General features: G+C 43.1%; 2 protein-coding genes across 2 annotated transcripts; both read right to left on the bottom strand.

Annotated features, from left to right (window-relative positions):
• Positions 1–3,399: 3,399 nt before the first annotated feature.
• On the bottom strand, positions 3,400–12,332 carry LOC137792757 (tetraspanin-14-like). Its single transcript, XM_068588466.1, has 9 exons — positions 12,160–12,332; positions 10,143–10,223; positions 8,255–8,305; positions 7,977–8,123; positions 7,142–7,312; positions 6,304–6,429; positions 5,978–6,025; positions 5,641–5,754; positions 3,400–5,553 (listed from the first exon to the last, which is right to left on the bottom strand). The coding sequence occupies exons 2-9, from the start codon at positions 10,221–10,223 to the stop codon at positions 5,488–5,490; spliced, it is 804 nt and encodes a 267-aa protein (XP_068444567.1). The 5' UTR covers positions 12,160–12,332; the 3' UTR covers positions 3,400–5,487.
• Positions 12,333–15,061: 2,729 nt separating this feature from the next.
• Positions 15,062–17,832, bottom strand: LOC137792758 (potassium voltage-gated channel subfamily G member 3-like). Its single transcript, XM_068588468.1, has 2 exons — positions 16,520–17,832; positions 15,062–16,355 (listed from the first exon to the last, which is right to left on the bottom strand). Exons 1-2 carry the CDS (start codon positions 17,128–17,130, stop codon positions 15,710–15,712), a joined length of 1,257 nt encoding a protein of 418 aa, XP_068444569.1. The 5' UTR covers positions 17,131–17,832; the 3' UTR covers positions 15,062–15,709.
• Positions 17,833–21,310: the final 3,478 nt, after the last annotated feature.

The raw sequence follows: 21,310 nt of genomic DNA, 5'->3' as shown, positions 1-21,310 counted from the left end.
AGCACGGGACAACAGGAACAGCACGGGACAACAGGAACAACACGGGACAACAGGAACAACACGGGACAACAGGAACAACACGGGAAAACGGGAACAACACGGGACAACAGGAACAACACGGGACAACAGGAACAGCACGGGACAACAGGAACAGCACGGGACAACAGGAACAACACGGGACAACAGGAACAACACGGGACAACGGGAACAACACGGGAAAACGGGAACAACACGGGACAACAGGAACAACACGGGACAACAGGAACAACAGGAACAGCACGGGACAACAGGAACAGCACGGGACAACAGGAACAGCACGGGACAACAGGAACAACACGGGACAACAGGAACAACACGGGACAACAGGAACAACAGGAACAACAGGAACAGCACGGGACAACAGGAACAGCACGGGACAACAGGAACAGCACGGGACAACAGGAACAACACGGGACAACAGGAACAACACGGGACAACAGGAACAACACGGGAAAACGGGAACAACACGGGACAACAGGAACAACACGGGACAACAGGAACAACAGGAACAGCACGGGACAACAGGAACAGCACGGGACAACAGGAACAACACGGGACAACAGGAACAACACGGGACAACAGGAACAACAGGAACAGCACGGGACAACAGGAACAACACGGGACAACAGGAACAACACGGGACAACAGGAACAGCACGGGACAACAGGAACAACACGGGACAACAGGAACAACACGGGACAACAGGAACAACAGGAACAACAGGAACAGCACGGGACAACAGGAACAACACGGGACAACAGGAACAACAGGAACAACAGGAACAACAGGAACAGCACGGGACAACAGGAACAACACGGGACAACAGGAACAACAGGAACAACAGGAACAGCACGGGACAACAGGAACAACACGGGACAACAGGAACAACAGGAACAACAGGAACAACACGGGACAACAGGAACAACAGGAACAACACGGGACAACAGGAACAACACGGGACAACAGGAACAGCACGGGACAACAGGAACAACACGGGACAACAGGAACAGCACGGGACAACGGGGACAACAGGAACAACAGGAACAGCACGGGACAACAGGAACAACACGGGACAACAGGAACAACACGGGACAACAGGAACAACACGGGACAACAGGAATAACACGGGACAACAGGAACAACACGGGACAACAGGAACAACAGGAACAGCACGGGACAACAGGAACAGCACGGGACAACAGGAACAACACGGGACAACAGGAACAACAGGAACAGCACGGAACAACACGGGACAACGGGAACAACACGGGAAAACGGGAACAACACGGGACAACAGGAACAACACGGGACAACAGGAACAATACGGGACAACGGGAACAACACTGGAAAACGGGAACAACACGGGACAACAGGAACAATACGGGACAGGAACAATACGGGACAGGAACAATACGGGACGACAGGTCTCTATCTCCGCAGGTCTCTATCTCCGCCGGTCTCTATCTCCGCAGGTCTCTATGTCCGCAGGTCTCTATGTCCGCAGGTCTCTATGTCTGCAGGTCTCTATCTCCGCAGGTCTCTATGTCTGCAGGTCTCTATCTCCTCAGGTCTCTATCTCCGCAGGTCTCTATCTCCGCAGGTCTCTATCTCCGCAGGTCTCTATCTCCGCAGGTCTCTATCTCCGCAGGTCTCTATCTCCTCAGGTCTCTATCTCCGCAGGTCTCTATGTCCGCAGGTCTCTATCTCCGCAGGTCTCTATCTCATCAGGTCTCTATCTCCGCAGGTCTCTATGTCTGCAGGTCTCTATCTCCTCAGGTCTCTATCTCCGCAGGTCTCTATCTCCGCAGGTCTCTATGTCCGCAGGTCTCTATCTCCGCAGGTCTCTATCTCCTCAGGTCTCTATCTCCGCAGGTCTCTATCTCCGCAGGGCTCTATGTCCGCAGGTCTCTATCTCCGCAGGTCTCTATCTCCGCAGGTCTCTATCTCCTCAGGTCTCTATCTTCAGGAGGAGCTGCTGGTTTTGTGGGCCTGCAGGAGCCGGAGGGGCGGTGCAGAGGCTTCTTGGTAAATACAGCGGTGACACGTGTGCAGGTCTCGTCGTGCCCCCGCGCTCCCCGGTGGTCTCGGGGCCACGCGGCGGCGGGGACTCACCTAAACTGCCGCCGGTGAATCCGTCCATTTTCCGGGAGAAAAGTAGGAGTCCGGGTCGCAGGCCTCGGGGAGGCTGAGCGCACGCTGCGGGCCTCCGTCCGGGTTTCTTCTCCTCAGAGCCGAGTAAAGCCGAGCCGAGCCGAGCCGAGCCGAGTTTATACCCGCCGGGTCCGTCCGTCCGTCCGTGAGGCCGAAGACCGCCGCGTTCCTGCGGCCTGAAACAACACGAAGAACCCGACCGAGACACGGAGAGAGGAAGCGGAGCAACGACCGATGTGCGCGCGCTTCCGACTCCGCCTCCGCGGGAGCGCGCTTCCCGGAGAGGGAGGAATGAAGGAAGGAGGAAACGAGTGAAAGGAAACGAGAGGGAGAGTTGAAGGGAGGAGGAATCGAGAGGGAGAGTTGAAGGGAGGAGGAAACGAGAGGGAGGAAACGAGAGGGAGGAATGAAGGGAGGAGGAAACGAGTGAAAGGAAACGTTAGAGGGGAAACGAGAGCGAGAGTTGAAGGGAGGAGGAAACGAGAGGGGGGAATAAATAAAGTTAATAAAGCAATATATGAATCAGGTTATTATGTTAATAAAGTAAAATTATGTTTATAAAGTAACATTATGTTAATAAATTAACATGTTAATAAAGCAATGTCATGTTAATAAATTAATGTTAATAAAGCAACAATATCTTAATAAAGCAGTGTTATGTTCATACATTAATATGTTAATAAAGCAATATTATGTTAATAAAGTAACATTATGTTAATAAATTAACATGTTAATAAAGCAATGTCATGTTAATAAATTAATGTTAATAAAGCAACAATATCTTAATAAAGCAGTGTTATGTTCATACATTAATATGTTAATAAAGCAATATTATGTTAATAAAGTAACATTATGTTAATAAATCAACATTATGTCAATAAGCTAATATGTTAATCAATTATTATGTTAATAAAGTAACACCATGTTAATAAAGCAATGTTAATAAAGCAATATTATGTTAACAAAGTAATATTATGTTAATAGAGTGACATTATGTTAATAAAGCAATATAATGTAAATAAAGTAACATTATGTCTGAGGACACATCTGGCCTGTGGCTCAGAGAGGTCACATGACCGAGGACGCATCCTCGGTCAACCTCCATCGGGTCAAAACCTCCATCGGGTCAAAACCTCCATCGGGTCAAAACCTCCATCGGGTCAAAACCTCCATTAACAGTGAAACCATCAAACCAAATTTCATTTTTATTATAAGTATAAAAAGACATTAAACAAATGCACTTTTATATATACATATCAAAAAGATATCCTATCAAAATAAAAGTCAAACATAAAAACTACAATTAAATCATCAAACTAATGAACAGGAAATTAGTGAAAGCAGAACATTCAAAGGATTCATCACTTTCACTTTGTTCTAATTGGCTCAAACATCTCAAAAAGGATATTCACACAAACATTTAGACAAAAACAGTCACTCAAAGCTCCAGAATCCAAAAAGTCAACATATTCAATCAAACACATGGTCACATGACCTTCAGGTGAACTCAGGTTCTTCTTCTGTGGTTTCAGGCTGCGTTCAGTATGCGACCGTCTGAACTGTGGAAATAGAACGAGAGCAGAACCGAGAACCTTCTGCATTCGCCACGGAGAACCCTCATTGAGTTATGCTTGATAACAGCTGTTCTTCCTCTTTGGTCCAAACCTCCAGCTGTCCAATGGGAGAGCTGGAGCCGGTGGCCCCGCCTCCAAAAGACACCTGTCAGTGAGGTTTGTCTTCTTCTCCAGTGAATAACAGGACCCACAAAAGAAGACATGAGTTCAACCTAAAGATGATGATGATGATGATGATGAAGGTGTCAACCTGAAGATGAGGATGATGAGGATGAAGGAGGCACTGAACAGATTGTCGAATGGCAGGAAGGTGAAGGCAGTCTGGTGCAGTCAGAGACACAACATCAAAGACAGTTCATTCAAAAAGGAGACCGGGGCTGCATCCCAAGTCTCTAAGCTGCATCCCCGTTTCCCTCACTTGTGTCCTTTCCTTGCGTCTTTGTCCCGCCCACCAGGGACGCAAGGAAACCAAGCGAGGAGAGAAGACGCGAGGAAACATGTTTTAACAGACATGAGACGTCCTTTCCTCTGACGCCTCACGTGAAGCGACGTTTCTGAAGACTGACAGCTGATCACAGCTGATCACAGCTGATCACAGCTGATCACAGCTGATCACAGCTGATCACAGCTGATCACAGCTGATCACAGCTGATCACACAGCTGATCACACAGCTGATCACACAGCTGATCACACAGCTGATCACAGTTGTGTGATCAGCTGTGATCAGCTGTCAGTCGGCTGAGTTGTTTTCTGGTCTGGTTTAGCCAACATCCTAATAAAAATTAAAATATTGATAAAAATGATTATTTGTTTTCAGTTGATTTAATGGTTTTAAACTACAACTTATATAAATAAGACACAGCTATCATCAGTGTCATGGTGGAGATGTTTTCTCTGTCGTCTGTTACCTGTTAAACTGCATTGAGTATTTATACACTGTGTTGTGTTCAGGGTCTTGCTTATACGCAGGATCGAATACCAGCAAAACACGTCTTATTTATTAATTATTTACGTCGGTATGTTTTGAAATTCTAATTGTGACATTATAAAATAAGCATACATGTTGTAAAACGTGTTTCCTCTCTCCAGCTCTGATTTTAATTACATGCATAATAAAAGTTATTGAGGGAAACAACAGATCAAATCTTTTAAGACAATAGTTTGTAGTCCTTTTGTTGTTCAGACTTAACACATATTTTAACCAGACGGTGAATAAGAAAACACTAAAATATATAACGTTTATTCTGTGATCGTCTTCACTCTGCTATGAAACTCCAGCGATCAGTCCGCTCAGCTGCAGCGTCCAATCAGATAACAGAGGAGCAGTGAGGGGGCGTGTCCAGCGTTAAAACACTTCCTGTCTGCTCTCGGGGCTCCTCGATCATGACTCCTCCGATTTCCCTCCTCGCTCCTCTGAGCTGAATAAGAGCTTTGGGACGGCCTTCAATATGGCGGCGCACAACCACTTCCTGTTCAGTCGAGGAGCGAGGAGCGAGGAAATGACAATTTAGAGACTTGGGATGCACCCCCTGACTTCAGTCGCAATCTATAGATCGACTTCCTGTCACCTGACTGGTGACAGGAAGTAAAGGCAGGTGCAGCCTGAAGAAGAAGAAGAAGAAGAAGAAGAAGAAGAAGAAGAAGAAGAAGAAGAAGAAGAAGAAGGCACATTTGAAGGAACCAGGTCCACCTGGCGAAGGCCTCGTCCTTGTGGGTGTGGCTTCAGTAGCTGAAATTGACCTTCTGGATGTCCGAGATCAGAGTCCTGGCCAGGTAGATCCCCACCATCTGACCACAGGTAGACACACAGGTGAGGTACAGAACTCTGATGCAGGAGGACCAGACCGAGACAACGGAACAAAGCAGAGTGCTCACCTGCAGCAGGGAGATGACGATGAAGACGATGGCCACGGTGTAGAGGTTTCCCGGCAACCAGTCCTCCAGCGCAGCGATGCAGCCTTTGGTGTAGATGTGGTCCGTCCACTCCATCTGTGCAGAACCGCAGAACCTTACAGACACACCGTGTTTTGGTTGCTCGCCGGACACAGAGTTTTTCTTATGAATGCAGAACCCAGTAGAACACAATAGTTCTGGCTCCTGTTGAAGCCCTCTCAGGGTTCTAACCCCCGGCCCCGTGTGGAGCCCACACCAACATGCTGGCCTCACCTGCCCAAACAGGAAGCAACATTTAAAGAACAGGAAGTGACCTCACCTTTGGTTTTCTCACGTCGTATCCACACTGAGTGTTGAGCACCGAGTCCTGAAACAAACAACCGTCACTTCCCTGAGACTGAACCAGGTTTAAAGGTTATATATATATATATATATATATATATATATATATATATATATATATATATATATGTATATATATATATATATATATATATATATATATATATATATATATATATATATATATATATATATATATGTATATATATATATATATATATATATATATATATATATATATATATATATAACCTTTAAACACTGATCAATGTATATATATATATTGATCAGTGATGAACTCACAGCAGGATCAGTGATGCAGCAGGAAAAAGGAACGCCACACTTCTCTCTGCTGAGATGAGTTCCGTTGCAGCTAAAATAGACGTTTAGATCCCAGTCGTTAGGATCCTGAGCTCCACAGCAGTGGTTCTGTTGAAGAACCGGACAATAAAGGGTTAACTAAAGGATCCTGAGCACCACAGCAGTGGTTCTGTTGAAGAACCGGACAATAAAGGGTTAACTAAAGGATCCTGAGCACCACAGCAGTGGTTCTGTTGAAGAACCGGAAAATAAAGGGTTAACTAAAGGATCCTGAGCTCCGCAGCAGTGGTTCTGTTGAAGAACTGGACCACAGAGGGTTAACTAAAGGATCCTGAGCTCCACAGCAGTGGTTCTGTTGAAGAACTGGACCACAGAGGGTTAACTAAAGGATCCTGAGCTCCACAGCAGTGGTTCTGTTGAAGAACTGGACCACAGAGGGTTAACTAAAGGATCCTGAGCTCCACAGCAGTGGTTCTGTTGAAGAACCGGACCACAGAGGGTTAACTAAAGGATCCTGAGCTCCACAGCAGTGGTTCTGTTGAAGAACCGGACCACAGAGGGTTAACTAAAGGATCCTGAGCTCCACAGCAGTGGTTCTGTTGAAGAACCGGACAATAAAGGGTTAACTAAAGGATCCTGAGCACCACAGCAGTGGTTCTGTTGAAGAACTGGACCACAGAGGGTTAACTAAAGGATCCTGAGCTCCACAGCAGTGGTTCTGTTGAAGAACCGGACCACAGAGGGTTAACTAAAGGATCCTGAGCTCCACAGCAGTGGTTCTGTTGAAGAACCGCAGAGGGTAACCTCAGCGAGAGCTTACCATCCTCTGCAGAGAGTCGATGAGGTTCTGCAGGTCGATGTCGTCTCGGTACCCTCTGACGCTCGACAAGAAGAAGTCATTGATCCACTCTCTGACCTGACTCTGGAACACCACGGCGAGCACGGCGGCAGCGAGCTCCAGCACGAAGATGAAGCCGATCACCCCGGAGAACTGAGGGGAACACGGACGTCAGCAGGCGGACATTTTGAACTTTTAAACTTCAGCAGACAGATGTTTCTAACGTACAAACTTCAGCAGACAGATGTTTCTAACATTTAAACTTCAGCAGACAGATGTTTCTAACATTTAAACTTCAGCAGACAGATGTTTTTAACATTTAAACTTCAGCAGACAGATGTTTCTAACATTTAAACTTCAACAGACAGATGTTTCTAACGTACAAACTTCAGCAGACAGATGTTTCTAACATTTAAACTTCAGCAGACAGATGTTTCTAACATTTAAACTTCAGCAGACAGATGTTTCTAACATTTAAACTTCAGCAGACAGATGTTTCTAACGTACAAACTTCAGCAGACAGATGTTTCTAACATTTAAACTTCAGCAGACAGATGTTTCTAACATTTAAACTTCAGCAGACAGATGTTTCTAACATTTAAACTTCAGCAGACAGATGTTTCTAACGTACAAATTTCAGCAGACAGATGTTTCTAACATTTAAACTTCAGCAGACAGATGTTTCTAACGTACAAACTTCAGCAGACAGATGTTTCTAACGTACAAACTTCAGCAGACAGATGTTTCTAACATTTAAACTTCAGCAGACAGATGTTTCTAACATTTAAACTTCAGCAGACAGATGTTTCTAACGCACAAACTTCAGCAGACAGATGTTTTCTCTCAGAGCTCCCACACAGCCGGCGAAGCCCAGGATGAAGGTGACTCCGCCGACCACCAGGACCAACCAAACTGGGTCGAAACCATGCAGCCGGGTCACCTGGGTTAGATCCAACAGGACTCCCTGTAATCCACCAGGCACAAGTTCAGGGGAAAGGAAAGCGGTTCAGATCCAGACCAGAACGAGACGTCTGACTGAACTCTAGTGTTTGTAAATGAATCAAGAGAAACATTCGGGTTGCTTGATATTAAAACCTTTTCACTCCACGCCCAGAAACCAACTGCAATGAAGGCAACTCCAGCCAGCTGGAAGGCAAAGACACACCAGGGATTAGCCCGATCCAACAGAGACCAGAATTTAGACAGTCCAGCATATAGACAGACCCAATAACAAACAGCAAACAAGCATTTAGAACAGAGGTTCTCAACCCTTTTTAACCTGAGGCCCCTCCACCCATTACCCAGACCCCCCTTACCCCCTTTACCCAGACCCCCCCCTCCCTCCACCCATTACCCAGACCCCCCTTACCCCCTTAACCCAGACCCCTCCCCTCCCTCCACCCATTACCCAGACCCCCCTTACCCTCTTTACCCAGACCCCCCCCCCCTCCCTCCACCCATTACCCAGACCCCCCTTACCCTCTTTACCCAGACCCCTCCCCTCCCTCCACCCATTACCCAGAACCCTCCCCTCCCTCCACCCATTACCCAGAACCCTCGTCTCCCTTGAACATGTGGATTATTAGTCATATAATAAAAAAGCATGACATTGAATGCCCCAACACACACGTGTGATAACGGATCAGATCACATAGGTTGAGAGAAACTTTTCTGGTTTGCCAACTGACAGGAGTCACCACTTCCTGTCAGTTGGCGAGCCGACAGGAAACAACTCTCAGTCTCTGCTTTGAACGGAAACAGAGTTTTGTCTCGTCACTTTAAGGGGAACACAACTTGAACATGTAAACAGGTGTAAACATGTTATACTTTATTATTAGACAATTACAAATAACTAGCTTGAAGAAACACTGAATGTGTGAATGCAAAACGTAATATTTTTATTATATCACTGCCACACGTGGAGCAAAGACCAACAGTTACCTGTGTATTCTGGTGAAGGAACTAATACCCTTTCCCTATTGTTCACATGTATTCTAGTATTGTTCACATGTATTCTAGTATTGTTCACATGTATTCTAGTATTGTTCACATGTATTCTAGTATTGTTCACGTGTATTCTAGTATTGTTCACGTGTAGTATTGTTCACATGTATTCTAGTATTGTTCACATGTATTCTAGTATTGTTCACGTGTAGTATTGTTCACGTGTATTCTAGTATTGTTCACGTGTATTCTAGTATTGTTCACGTGTATTCTAGTATTGTTCACGTGTATTCTAGTATTGTTCACGTGTAGTATTGTTCACATGTATTCTAGTATTGTTCACGTGTATTCTAGTATTGTTCACATGTATTCTAGTATTGTTCACATGTATTCTAGTATTGTTCACGTGTATTCTAGTATTGTTCACATGTATTCTAGTATTGTTCACATGTATTCTAGTATTGTTAACATGTATTCTAGTATTGTTCACGTGTATTCTAGTATTGTTCACGTGTATTCTAGTATTGTTCACATGTATTCTAGTATTGTTCACGTGTATTCTAGTATTGTTCACGTGTATTCTAGTATTGTTCACATGTATTCTAGTATTGTTCACATGTATTCTAGTATTGTTAACATGTATTCTAGTATTGTTCACGTGTATTCTAGTATTGTTCACATGTATTCTAGTATTGTTAACATGTATTCTAGTATTGTTAACATGTATTCTAGTATTGTTAACATGTATTCTAGTATTGTTCACGTGTATTCTAGTATTGTTAACATGTATTCTAGTATTGTTCACGTGTATTCTAGTATTGTTAACATGTATTCTAGTATTGTTCACGTGTATTCTAGTATTGTTAACATGTATTCTAGTATTGTTCACATGTATTCTAGTATTGTAAACATGTATTCTAGTAAAGGAATGTGTGTGTGGCTTGTGTGATTTGAGTGCGTGTGATTTGTCTGTGTGTGTGTGTGTGGTTTGTGTGCATGTGGCTTGTGTGTGTGTGTGTGTGTTGTTCAGGCAGCTCACCCAGAAGATGATGTTGTAGCTGAACATGAGATACTTGTAGCAGCAGCTGACCTCAGCGCTCTCATATCGATAGTAGTACATCTGCCAATGATGAATAATGGTTATATGCCGTCTACTATATATATATATATATATATATATCTCCACACACACACACATACACACATACACACACACACACACACACACACACACACACACACACACACACTCACACACACACATATATCTATCAGGGCCTTCCAAGCCGTCTATGGTGGCCTAACCAGAGTCTATAAGCAGAGTATTTAACTTAACCAGAGTATTTAACCAGAGTATTTAACCAGAGTATTTAACCAGAGTCTATAACCAGAGTATTTAACTTAACCAGAGTATTTAACCAGAGTATTTAACCAGAGTATTTAACCAGAGTATTTAACCAAAGTCTATAACCAGAGTCTATAACCAGAGTATTTAACCAGAGTATTTAACCAGAGTATTTAATCAGAGTATATAACCAGAGTCTATAACCAGAGTATTTAACCAGAGTATTTAACCAGAGTCTATAACCAGAGTATTTAACTTAACCAGAGTATTTAACCAGAGTATTTAACCAGAGTATTTAACCAAAGTCTATAACCAGAGTATTTAACTTAACCAGAGTATTTAACCAGAGTATTTAACCAGAGTATTTAACCAAAGTCTATAACCAGAGTCTATAACCAGAGTATTTAACCAGAGTATTTAACCAGAGTATTTAATCAGAGTATATAACCAGAGTCTATAACCAGAGTATTTAACCAGAGTATTTAACCAGAGTATTTAATCAGAGTCTATAACCAGAGTATTTAACCAGAGTCTATAACCAGAGTATTTAATCAGAGTATATAACCAGAGTATTTAACCAGAGTATATAACCAGTCTATAACCAGAGTCTATAACCAGAGTATTTAACCAGAGTATTTAACCAGAGTATTTAATCAGAGTATATAACCAGAGTATTTAATCAGAGTATATAACCAGAGTATTTAACCAGAGTATTTAACCAGAGTCTATAACCAGAGTATTTAACTTAACCAGAGTATTTAACCAGAGTATTTAACCAGAGTATTTAACCAGAGTATTTAACCAAAGTCTATAACCAGAGTATTTAACTTAACCAGAGTATTTAACCAGAGTATTTAACCAGAGTATTTAACCAAAGTCTATAACCAGAGTCTATAACCAGAGTATTTAACCAGAGTATTTAACCAGAGTATTTAATCAGAGTATATAACCAGAGTCTATAACCAGAGTATTTAACCAGAGTATTTAACCAGAGTATTTAATCAGAGTCTATACCCAGAGTATTTAACCAGAGTCTATAACCAGAGTATTTAATCAGAGTATATAACCAGAGTATTTAACCAGAGTATATAACCAGTCTATAACCAGAGTCTATAACCAGAGTATTTAACCAGAGTATTTAATCAGAGTATATAACCAGAGTATTTAATCAGAGTATATAACCAGAGTATTTAACCAGAGTATTTAACCAGAGTCTATAACCAGAGTCTATAACCAGAGTATTTAACCAGAGTATTTAACCAGAGTATTTAATCAGAGTCTATAACCAGAGTCTTTAACCAGAGTATTTAACCAGAGTATTTAACCAGAGTATTTAACCAGAGTATTTAATCAGAGTATATAACCAGAGTATTTAACCAGAGTATATAACCAGAGTATTTAACCAGAGTATTTAATCAGAGTATATAACCAGAGTATTTAACCAGAGTATTTCTTTATTTGATTCGACAGTCAGTTGTTGACTTCATACAGTTGTTGAAAGAACTGCAGCTACTTCAGGACACAGGGGAGTAAATGACAGCGTAAGTTGGACATTATTGTGAAGTACCGGAACTTTATGACGACATCTTCTCAAGCTGGACCTTGTTGAACATTAGTTGAATCGACTGCTCTCCATATACACTGTGTGGATGTATATTTACTTCCGTACATGCACGCGAACCCTCCCCCGTGAACAGGAAGCGGCTCTTACCTTCAGACCTCAGCTCCTCATGAACTTGTGTGTATATATACACATGTATATATATATAAATATATACAACCGGTAAAGGTATTTATTTATGTCTTGATCAACTGAAAGATTAAAGATTACACGCCCTACTGAGGAGGACTTCTTCTTCCGCTGCTTCCGGAAGAAACAGAATATTCTTCTTTGTCGTCTTCTTCTTTGGTTCCGGCAGACGAGACGGAACGGCGCTGTGCTGCCCTCTGCTGTCTGATAGTTATGTCATATAGTAAGAAAGAAAGAAAGAAAGAAAGAAAGAAAGAAGCAAAGATATGTATATATATATATATATATATATATATATATATATATATATATATATATATATATATATATATATATATATATATATATATATATTAAATATATATATATATATATATATATTAAATATATATATATATATATATATATTAAATATATATATATATATATATATATATATATATATATATATATATATATATATATATATATATATTTGTGAATCGCCCCCCCTTATGATGCACCTGTGGACCTCCACCCGCAGGGTCAGGCAGTGGGTTGGTGCTTTTGCAGCGGAGACTTTCATTATAGATTCAAAGACTTTATTTTATACAATCATGTAATAGCAACACTTTCACGTTTACAAGTAAGTAGAATTATGCATTATTATTATTATTATAGCTCTCCCACAAATAATTAATTCTACCTGTTATAAAAGAAGTGCTGAATCAGCATTCACACAACTATTTCCAACAATAGAACATAATACAATGATATGAAAGTAATACACAGATATGATCAGACACCACTAAGATCTCAGAGTGTAAGGACAATACTAATATACCTGACACTGATTAATAAAATGATTATTAATAACCCTTTTTGGTCTTTTATGGCACTGGCTGATAAGCCTGTAGTTCATGTTATCATATAAAACAATATTAATGTTCATGTTATCATATAATACAAGATTAATGTTCATGTTATGATGTAATACAATATTAATGTTCATGTTATCATATAATACAAGATTAATGTTCATGTTATCATATAAAACAATATTAATGTTCATGTTATGATGTAATACAATATTAATGTTTATGTTATCATATAAAACAATATTAATGTTCATGTTATCATAGAAAACAATATTAATGTTCATGTTATCATATAAAACATTATTAATGTTCATGTTATCATATAATACAATATTAATGTTCATGTTATGATGTAATACAATATTAATGTTCATTTTATCATATAAAACAGTATTAATGTTCATGTTATCATATAAAACAATATTAATGTTCATGTTATCATACATGAATATGTCTCATCCTTTGAGACAATGAAGTGGTGACTGGTTAAGGTTGAACAGATTCTTGAGTTCAAAAGCTGCCGTATTTCACCACAGAAGAAGAAGTGAGATGATTCACACTTCAACTTCCTCTCTGCTGTTGCCGTGGAAACAGTGGACAGTATCCACAGAATTTACCCTCAAAGGAAAGTTCAAGAATCCATGAAGGCTGACGGGTTAGTAACTAGTCTACTTACGGGTTAGTAACTAGTCTACTTACGGGTTAGTAACTAGTCTACTTACGGGTTAGTAACTAGTCTACTTACAGGTTAGTAACTAGTCTACTTACGGGTTAGTAACTAGTCTACTTACGGGTTAGTAACTAGTCTACTTACGGGTTAGTAACTAGTCTACTTACAGGTTAGTAACTAGTCTACTTACGGGTTAGTAACTAGTCTACTTACAGGTTAGTAACTAGTACACAGACGGGTTAGTAACTAGTCTACTTACGGGTTAGTAACTAGTCTACTTACGGGTTAGTAACTAGTCTACTTACGGGTTAGTAACTACTCTACTTACAGGTTAGTAACTATTATACAGACGGGTTAGTAACTAGTCTACTTACGGGTTAGTAACTAGTCTACTTACGGGTTAGTAACTAGTCTACTTACAGGTTAGTAACTAGTCTACTTATGGGTTAGTAACTAGTCTACTTACGGGTTAGTAACTAGTCTACTTACGGGTTAGTAACTAGTCTACTTACAGGTTAGTAACTAGTCTACTTACGGGTTAGTAACTAGTCTACTTACGGGTTAGTAACTAGTCTACTTACGGGTTAGTAACTAGTCTACTTACAGGTTAGTAACTAGTCTACTTACGGGTTAGTAACTAGTCTACTTACAGGTTAGTAACTAGTACACAGACGGGTTAGTAACTAGTCTACTTACGGGTTAGTAACTAGTCTACTTACGGGTTAGTAACTAGTCTACTTACGGGTTAGTAACTACTCTACTTACAGGTTAGTAACTATTATACAGACGGGTTAGTAACTAGTCTACTTACGGGTTAGTAACTAGTCTACTTACGGGTTAGTAACTAGTCTACTTACAGGTTAGTAACTAGTCTACTTACGGGTTAGTAACTAGTCTACTTACAGGTTAGTAACTAGTACACAGACGGGTTAGTAACTAGTATACTTACGGGTTAGTAACAAGTCTACTTACGGGTTAGTAACTAGTCTACTTACGGGTTAGTAACTAGTCTACTTACAGGTTAGTAACTTGTATACAGACGGGTTAGTAACTAGTCTACTTACGGGTTAGTAACTAGTCTACTTACGGGTTAGTAACTAGTCTACTTACAGGTTAGTAACTAGTCTACTTCCAGGTTAGTAACTAGTATACAGACGGGTTAGTAACTAGTCTACTTACGGGTTAGTAAGTAGTCTACTTACGGGTCAGTAACTAGTATACTTACGGGTTAGTAACTAGTACACAGACGGGTTAGTAACTAGTATACAGACGGGTTAGTAACTAGTATACAGACGGGTTAGTAACTAGTCTACTTACGGGTTAGTAACTAGTCTACTTACGGGTTAGTAACTAGTATACAGACAGGTTAGTAACTAGTCTACTTACGGGTTAGTAACTAGTATACAGACGGGTTAGTAACTAGTCTACTTACGGGTTAGTAACTAGTATACAGACGGGTTAGTAACTAGTCTACTTACGGGTTAGTAACTAGTCTACAGATGGGTTAGCAACTAGTCTACTTACGGGTTAGTAACTAGTCTACGTACGGGTTAATAATCAGTCTTCAGATGGGTTAATAACCAGTCTTCAGATGGGTTAGTAACCTAAGTCCTCAGATGGGTTAGTAACCAGTCTTCAGATGGGTTAGTAATCAGTCTACAGATGGCTTCGTAATAAGTCTTCAGATGGGTTAGTAACCAGTTTACAGATGGGTTAGTAACCTGAGTTTACAGATGTGTTAGTAACCAGTCTACAGATGGGTTAGTAATCAGTCTTCAGATGGGTTAGTAATCAGTCTACAGATGGGTTAGTAACCAGTCTACAGATGGGTTAGTAATCAGTCTTCAGATGGGTTAGTAATCAGTCTACAGATGGGTTAGTAACCAGTCTACAGATGGGTTAGTAACCTGAGTCTTCAGATGGGTTAGTAACCAGTCTACAAAGTCTCTGTTAGTACCCTGATGACCTTCGCGTTGCTCTGAGGTCAGTGGATGACCTCGTTGGACAGGCTGTGGCCGCAGCGGGCCGAGCGCACTAGCAGCTCGTGGTAGCACTGGAGGAAGCTGTGGTAGATGAAGGTGATGGGCAGTGCCAGCAGCACGATACCGCTGACCACGCAGACGCCGCCCAGCACGCGGCCGGCCACCGTCACCGGGTACATGTCCCCGTAGCCCACCGTGGTCATGGAGATGATGACCCACCAGCAGGCAGCGGGGATGCTGGCGTAATCCTGGTTCCCGGCCTCAAGGTCCAAGCCGTGCTCCAGCAGCTGGGCCAGCGCGCTAAAGATGGCCATGGCCACGCCGATGAAGACCAGCAGCATCACCATCTCGCGATAGCAGCGCCGCAGCGTCAGGCCGAGCGTCTGCAGGCCCACGAAGTGACGCGCCAGTTTGATCACCCAGAAGATCCGCATGACGCGCAGGACGCGCAGCGTGACGCCGGCCCGCTGAAGCTGGGAGTTCTCTCCGGTCAGGACGGTCACGGTCTCCGAGATGTAATATGGCGTGATGGCCACTAGGTCAATGATGTTCAGAGGACGCCGGACAAACTCCCATTTATCCAGAGACACCAGGAAACGGATGATGCACTCTGCCGTGAACCAACCGATACACACCGCCTCAATGATCCTGCAGGAAGGATGACCAATCAGAGAAAGAGGAGAGAGAGAGAGCCAATCAGAAAGAGAAGAGGACCAATCAAAGAAAGATAGAGAACCAATCAGCGTAACCTGTGCTGATATGTGACGCTCAAGGTTCCTCTATGTTCTCAGCTGGTCTCGGCTTGGTCCTACCTGTGCTGTTCCAGGGTCTCGGGGGTTTTCCAATCCGGTAAGGTGCTTGCACACAGCATCACCATGGAGATGACCACAAACAGCATTGAAACGGAGGCGAGGAGTTGCGCTACGAGTGAGGACGTGGGCTCCTCGAACGTCCTCCTGATCCTCTCCAGCCAGCGGCTCCGGGGCTCTTTGGGGCCCCGCCGGCCCTCCTCCGGGAAGAAGTGGACGAAGCAGTCAGACATGCGGTCATCCAGGCGGCGCTCGCAGCACGGCTGCAGGTCGGCGCTCTCCAGGCCCCAGTACAGCATCTCGTTGTAGAAGGACAGCGCGCACATGTGCGGCACCAGGCGCAGCTTCCCGTGCTGCACGTACAGCATGATGAAGACGAAGGCCTCCGAGTGCCGGTCGAAGAAGAACTCGTTCCTGTCGCGGTCGTAGTCGTCACAGAGCTCCAGCAGCTCGCTCTCCGACACGCAGCCGTACAGCCGGCTCAGCCTCGTGAGAGGGAGGCGCTTCATCAGCTCCACCGGGACGGAGAACCTGCGGCCGCCCACGTTCAGGGTGCAACGCCTCCGTGCTGCCCGGCTGCCAAGGCTCATGTCCTGGGGCCCCGAGCTGGTCATGAGCTCATCTGCTGGTTAACATCACAGACACAATAACAGACCTCTGGTTGTTTGTAGACCTGTTGTTGTGTGTAGACCTTTGGTTGTTTGTAGACCTCTGGTTGTTTGTAGACCTCTGGTTGTTTGTAGACCTTTGGTTGTTTGTAGACCTCTTGTTGTTTGCAGACCTCTTGTTGTTTGTAGACCTCTTGTTGTTTGCAGACCTCTTGTTGTTTGCAGACCTCTTGTTGTTTGTAGACCTCTTGTTGTTTGCAGACCTCTTGTTTGTAGACCTCTTGTTGTTTGTAGACCTCTTGTTGTCTGCAGACCTCTTGTTGTCTGCAGACCTCTTGTTGTCTGCAGACCTCTTGTTGTCTGCAGACCTCTTGTTGTTTGTAGACCTCTTGTTGTTTGTAGACCTCTTGTTTGCAGACCTCTTGTTTGTAGACCTCTTGTTGTTTGTAGACCTGTTGTTTGTAGACCTCTTGTTGTTTGCAGACCCCTTGTTGTTTGCAGACCTCTTGTTGTTTGTAGACCTCTTGTTGTTTGTAGACCTCTTGTTGTTTGCAGACCTCTTGTTGTTTGCAGACCTCTTGTTGTTTGCAGACCTCTTGTTGTTTGTAGACCTCTTGTTGTTTGCAGACCTCTTGTTGTTTGCAGACCTCTTGTTGTTTGTAGACCTCTTGTTGTTTGTAGACCTCTTGTTGTTTGCAGACCTCTTGTTGTTTGCAGACCTCTTGTTGTTTGTAGACCTCTTGTTGTTTGCAGACCTCTTGTTGTTTGCAGACCTCTTGTTGTTTGTAGACCTCTTGTTGTTTGCAGACCCCTTGTTGTTTGCAGACCCCTTGTTGTTTGCAGACCTCTTGTTGTTTGTAGACCTCTTGTTGTTTGCAGACCTCTTGTTGTTTGTAGACCTCTTGTTGTTTGCAGACCTCTTGTTGTTTGCAGACCTCTTGTTGTTTGCAGACCTCTTGTTGTTTGCAGACCTCTTGTTTGTAGACCTCTTGTTGTTTGTAGACCTCTTGTTGTTTGCAGACCCCTTGTTGTTTGCAGACCTCTTGTTGTTTGCAGACCTCTTGTTGTTTGCAGACCTCTTGTGGTTTGTAGACCTCTTGTTGTTTGCAGACCTCTTGTTGTTTGCAGACCTCTTGTTGTTTGCAGACCTCTTGTTGTTTGTAGACCTCTTGTTGTTTGCAGACCCCTTGTTGTTTGCAGACCTCTTGTTGTTTGCAGACCTCTTGTTGTTTGCAGACCCCTTGTTGTTTGTAGACCTCTTGTGGTTTGTAGACCTCTTGTTGTTTGCAGACCTCTTGTTGTTTGCAGACCTCTTGTTGTTTGCAGACCTCTTGTTGTTTGCAGACCTCTTGTTGTTTGCAGACCCCTTGTTGTTTGTCTTCAAATCTGCTTCCAGACTTCATCTTCCATCAGAAGCTGTCCCATCGACTGAGCTTCTGGTTCTCTTCTTCTTCTTCTCTTCAGAGCTTAAATGAAAAACAAAAGGAGTCTAATCTGTTCTCCTGTCGACTGGACTGGATTGTTATATAATTTATAGTTAAACAACAAACACACAAACAGAAACATTGAACATTTTATAAACTCACCAGATTTCAGCTTTCAGCTCTTCTTCACTAAATAAAACCTCAGAATGAATCACGTCCGTGGGTTTAACTTCTGGTTTGGTTCTTTTCGTTGAATCTGAGACTGAGCAGCAGCAACACATCATCTTCCTCCTCCTCCTCCTCATCGTCCTCCTCCTCCTCCTCCACCTCGTCGTGTCTGAGAGGAGGAGGATCAGTGTGGATTCAAGTGGCAGTAAGTCAGAGCGTCTGAACCCCCACAAACTGACCGACTGAAGGGAGCTGCTCCATTTCAGCAGCTCCTCCTCCTCCTCTTCGTCAGATCTGATGACCTCATCCCAGATATTAACATAAACGTCCCTTCAGCTGACGTTCATGTTCAACTGAACATCAACCGCAGATTGAATCCTGAGTCAAATGTTTGTTAAAAACCAGAGGAGCTTAAAGTGAAGAGGCAGCGCCCCCTGATGGAGGAGTCAGTCACCTGCAGCTGATTTAATGCTGACGCTGCATTTCCTCTCCACGCAGGAGGATGAACACATGAAGGAGCAGATGAACCCATGAAGGAGCAGAGGAACACATGAAGGAACAGAGGAACACATGAAGGAGCAGATGAACACATGATGGAGCAGAGGAACACATGAAGGAACAGAGGAACACATGAAGGAACAAATGAACACATGAAGGAGCAGATGAACACATGATGGAGCAGAGGAACACATGAAGGAGCAGATGAACACATGAAGGAGCAGAGGAACACATGAAGGAACAAATGAACACATGAAGGAGCAGATGAACACATGAAGGAGCAGAGGAACACATGAAGGAGCAGATGAACACATGAAGGAGCAGATGAACACATGAAGGAGCAGAGGAACACATGAAGGAGCAGATGAACACATGAAGGAGCAGATGAACACATGAAGGAGCAGAGGAACACATGAAGGAGCAGATGAACACATGAAGGAGCAGAGGAACACATGAAGGAACAAATGAACACATGAAGGAGCAGATGAACACATGAAGGAGCAGAGGAACACATGAAGGAGCAGATGAACACATGAAGGAGCAGAGGAACACATGATGGAGCAGAGGAGGACATGAAGGAGCAGATGAACACATGAAGGAGCAGAGGAGGACATGAAGGAGCAGATGAACACATGAAGGAGCAGAGGAACACATGAAGGAGCAGATGAACACATGATGGAGCAGAGGAGGACATGAAGGAGCAGATGAACACATGAAGGAGCAGAGGAACACATGAAGGAGCAGATGAACACATGAAGGAGCAGAGGAGCACATGAAGGAGCAGATGAACACATGAAGGAGCAGAGGAACACATGAAGGAGCAGATGAACACATGAAGGAGCAGATGAACACATGATGGAGCAGAGGAGGACATGAAGGAGCAGATGAACACATGAAGGAGCAGAGGAGGACATGAAGGAGCAGATGAACACATGAAGGAGCAGAGGAACACATGAAGGAGCAGATGAACACATGAAGGAGCAGAGGAACACATAAAGGAGCAGATGAACACATGAAGGAGCAGAGGAGGACATGAAGGAGCAGATGAACACATGAAGGAGCAGATGAACACATGAAGGAGCTGAGGAGGACATGAAGGAGCAGATGAACACATGAAGGAGCAGAGGAGGACATGAAGGAACAGAGGAACACATGAAGGAGCAGATGAACACATGAAGGAGCAGAGGAACACATGAAGGAGCAGATGAACACATGAAGGAGCAGATGAACACATGAAGGAGCAGAGGAGGACATGAAGGAGCAGATGAACACATGAAGGAGCAGAGGAGGACATGAAGGAGCAGATGAACACATGAACGAGCAGATGAACACATGAAGGAGCAGAGGAGGACATGAAGGAGCAGATGAACACATGAAGGAGCTGGAACATGACGACATTATAAAACACGGAGCGGATCTGTGAAAAACTATTACATTATAAAATATTTATGACTTTGTGATTTTGTTTAGGCAACCAGAGAAGAAGAAGGCCCCACATACACACACACACACACACACACACACACACACACGCACACACACACACACACACACGCACACATACGCACACGCACACACACCTTGTGTACAGAGAGCAAAGCTGATACAGTGATGTCACTCCTGGAGAAGAAGACGGAGAAAACAAAGATGATTCAAATCCAAACTTTATTGGACTGATGTTCATGACACAAAACACAAAGCATCTCTTTGAGGTTGTTTAACGTCTCTTTGAGGTTGTTTAACGTCTCTTTGAGATTGTTTAACGTCTCTTTGAGTTGCTTTGAGGTTTTTTGTTGTCTCTTTGAGGAGTTTCAAGTCTCTTTGAGGTCTTTAAATGTCTCTTTGAAGAGTTTAGAGTATCTGAGGTTGTTTAGAGTCTCTTAGTGGTCATTTAGAGTCTCTGAAGTTGTTTTGAGTCTCTTTGTGGTTGTTTCGAGTCTCTGAGGTTGTTTTTGGGTCTTTCTGTGGTCGTTTAGGGTCCCTGAGGTTGTTTTAAGTGTCTTTGTGGTCGCAGTGAATCTCTGAGGTTGTTTTGAGTGTCTTTGTGGTCATTTAGTGTCTCTTAGTGGTTATTTTGAGTATTTTTGTGTTTACTT

This window comes from Clinocottus analis, unplaced genomic scaffold (assembly GCF_023055335.1).
Source record: "Clinocottus analis isolate CAN_PGR_092001 unplaced genomic scaffold, fCliAna1.0.p SCAF_210, whole genome shotgun sequence".
Classification (NCBI taxonomy): Eukaryota; Metazoa; Chordata; class Actinopteri; order Perciformes; family Cottidae; genus Clinocottus; species Clinocottus analis.
Note: the sequence above shows the minus strand (reverse complement) of the source record. Positions and strands in the feature narration are given on the sequence as shown.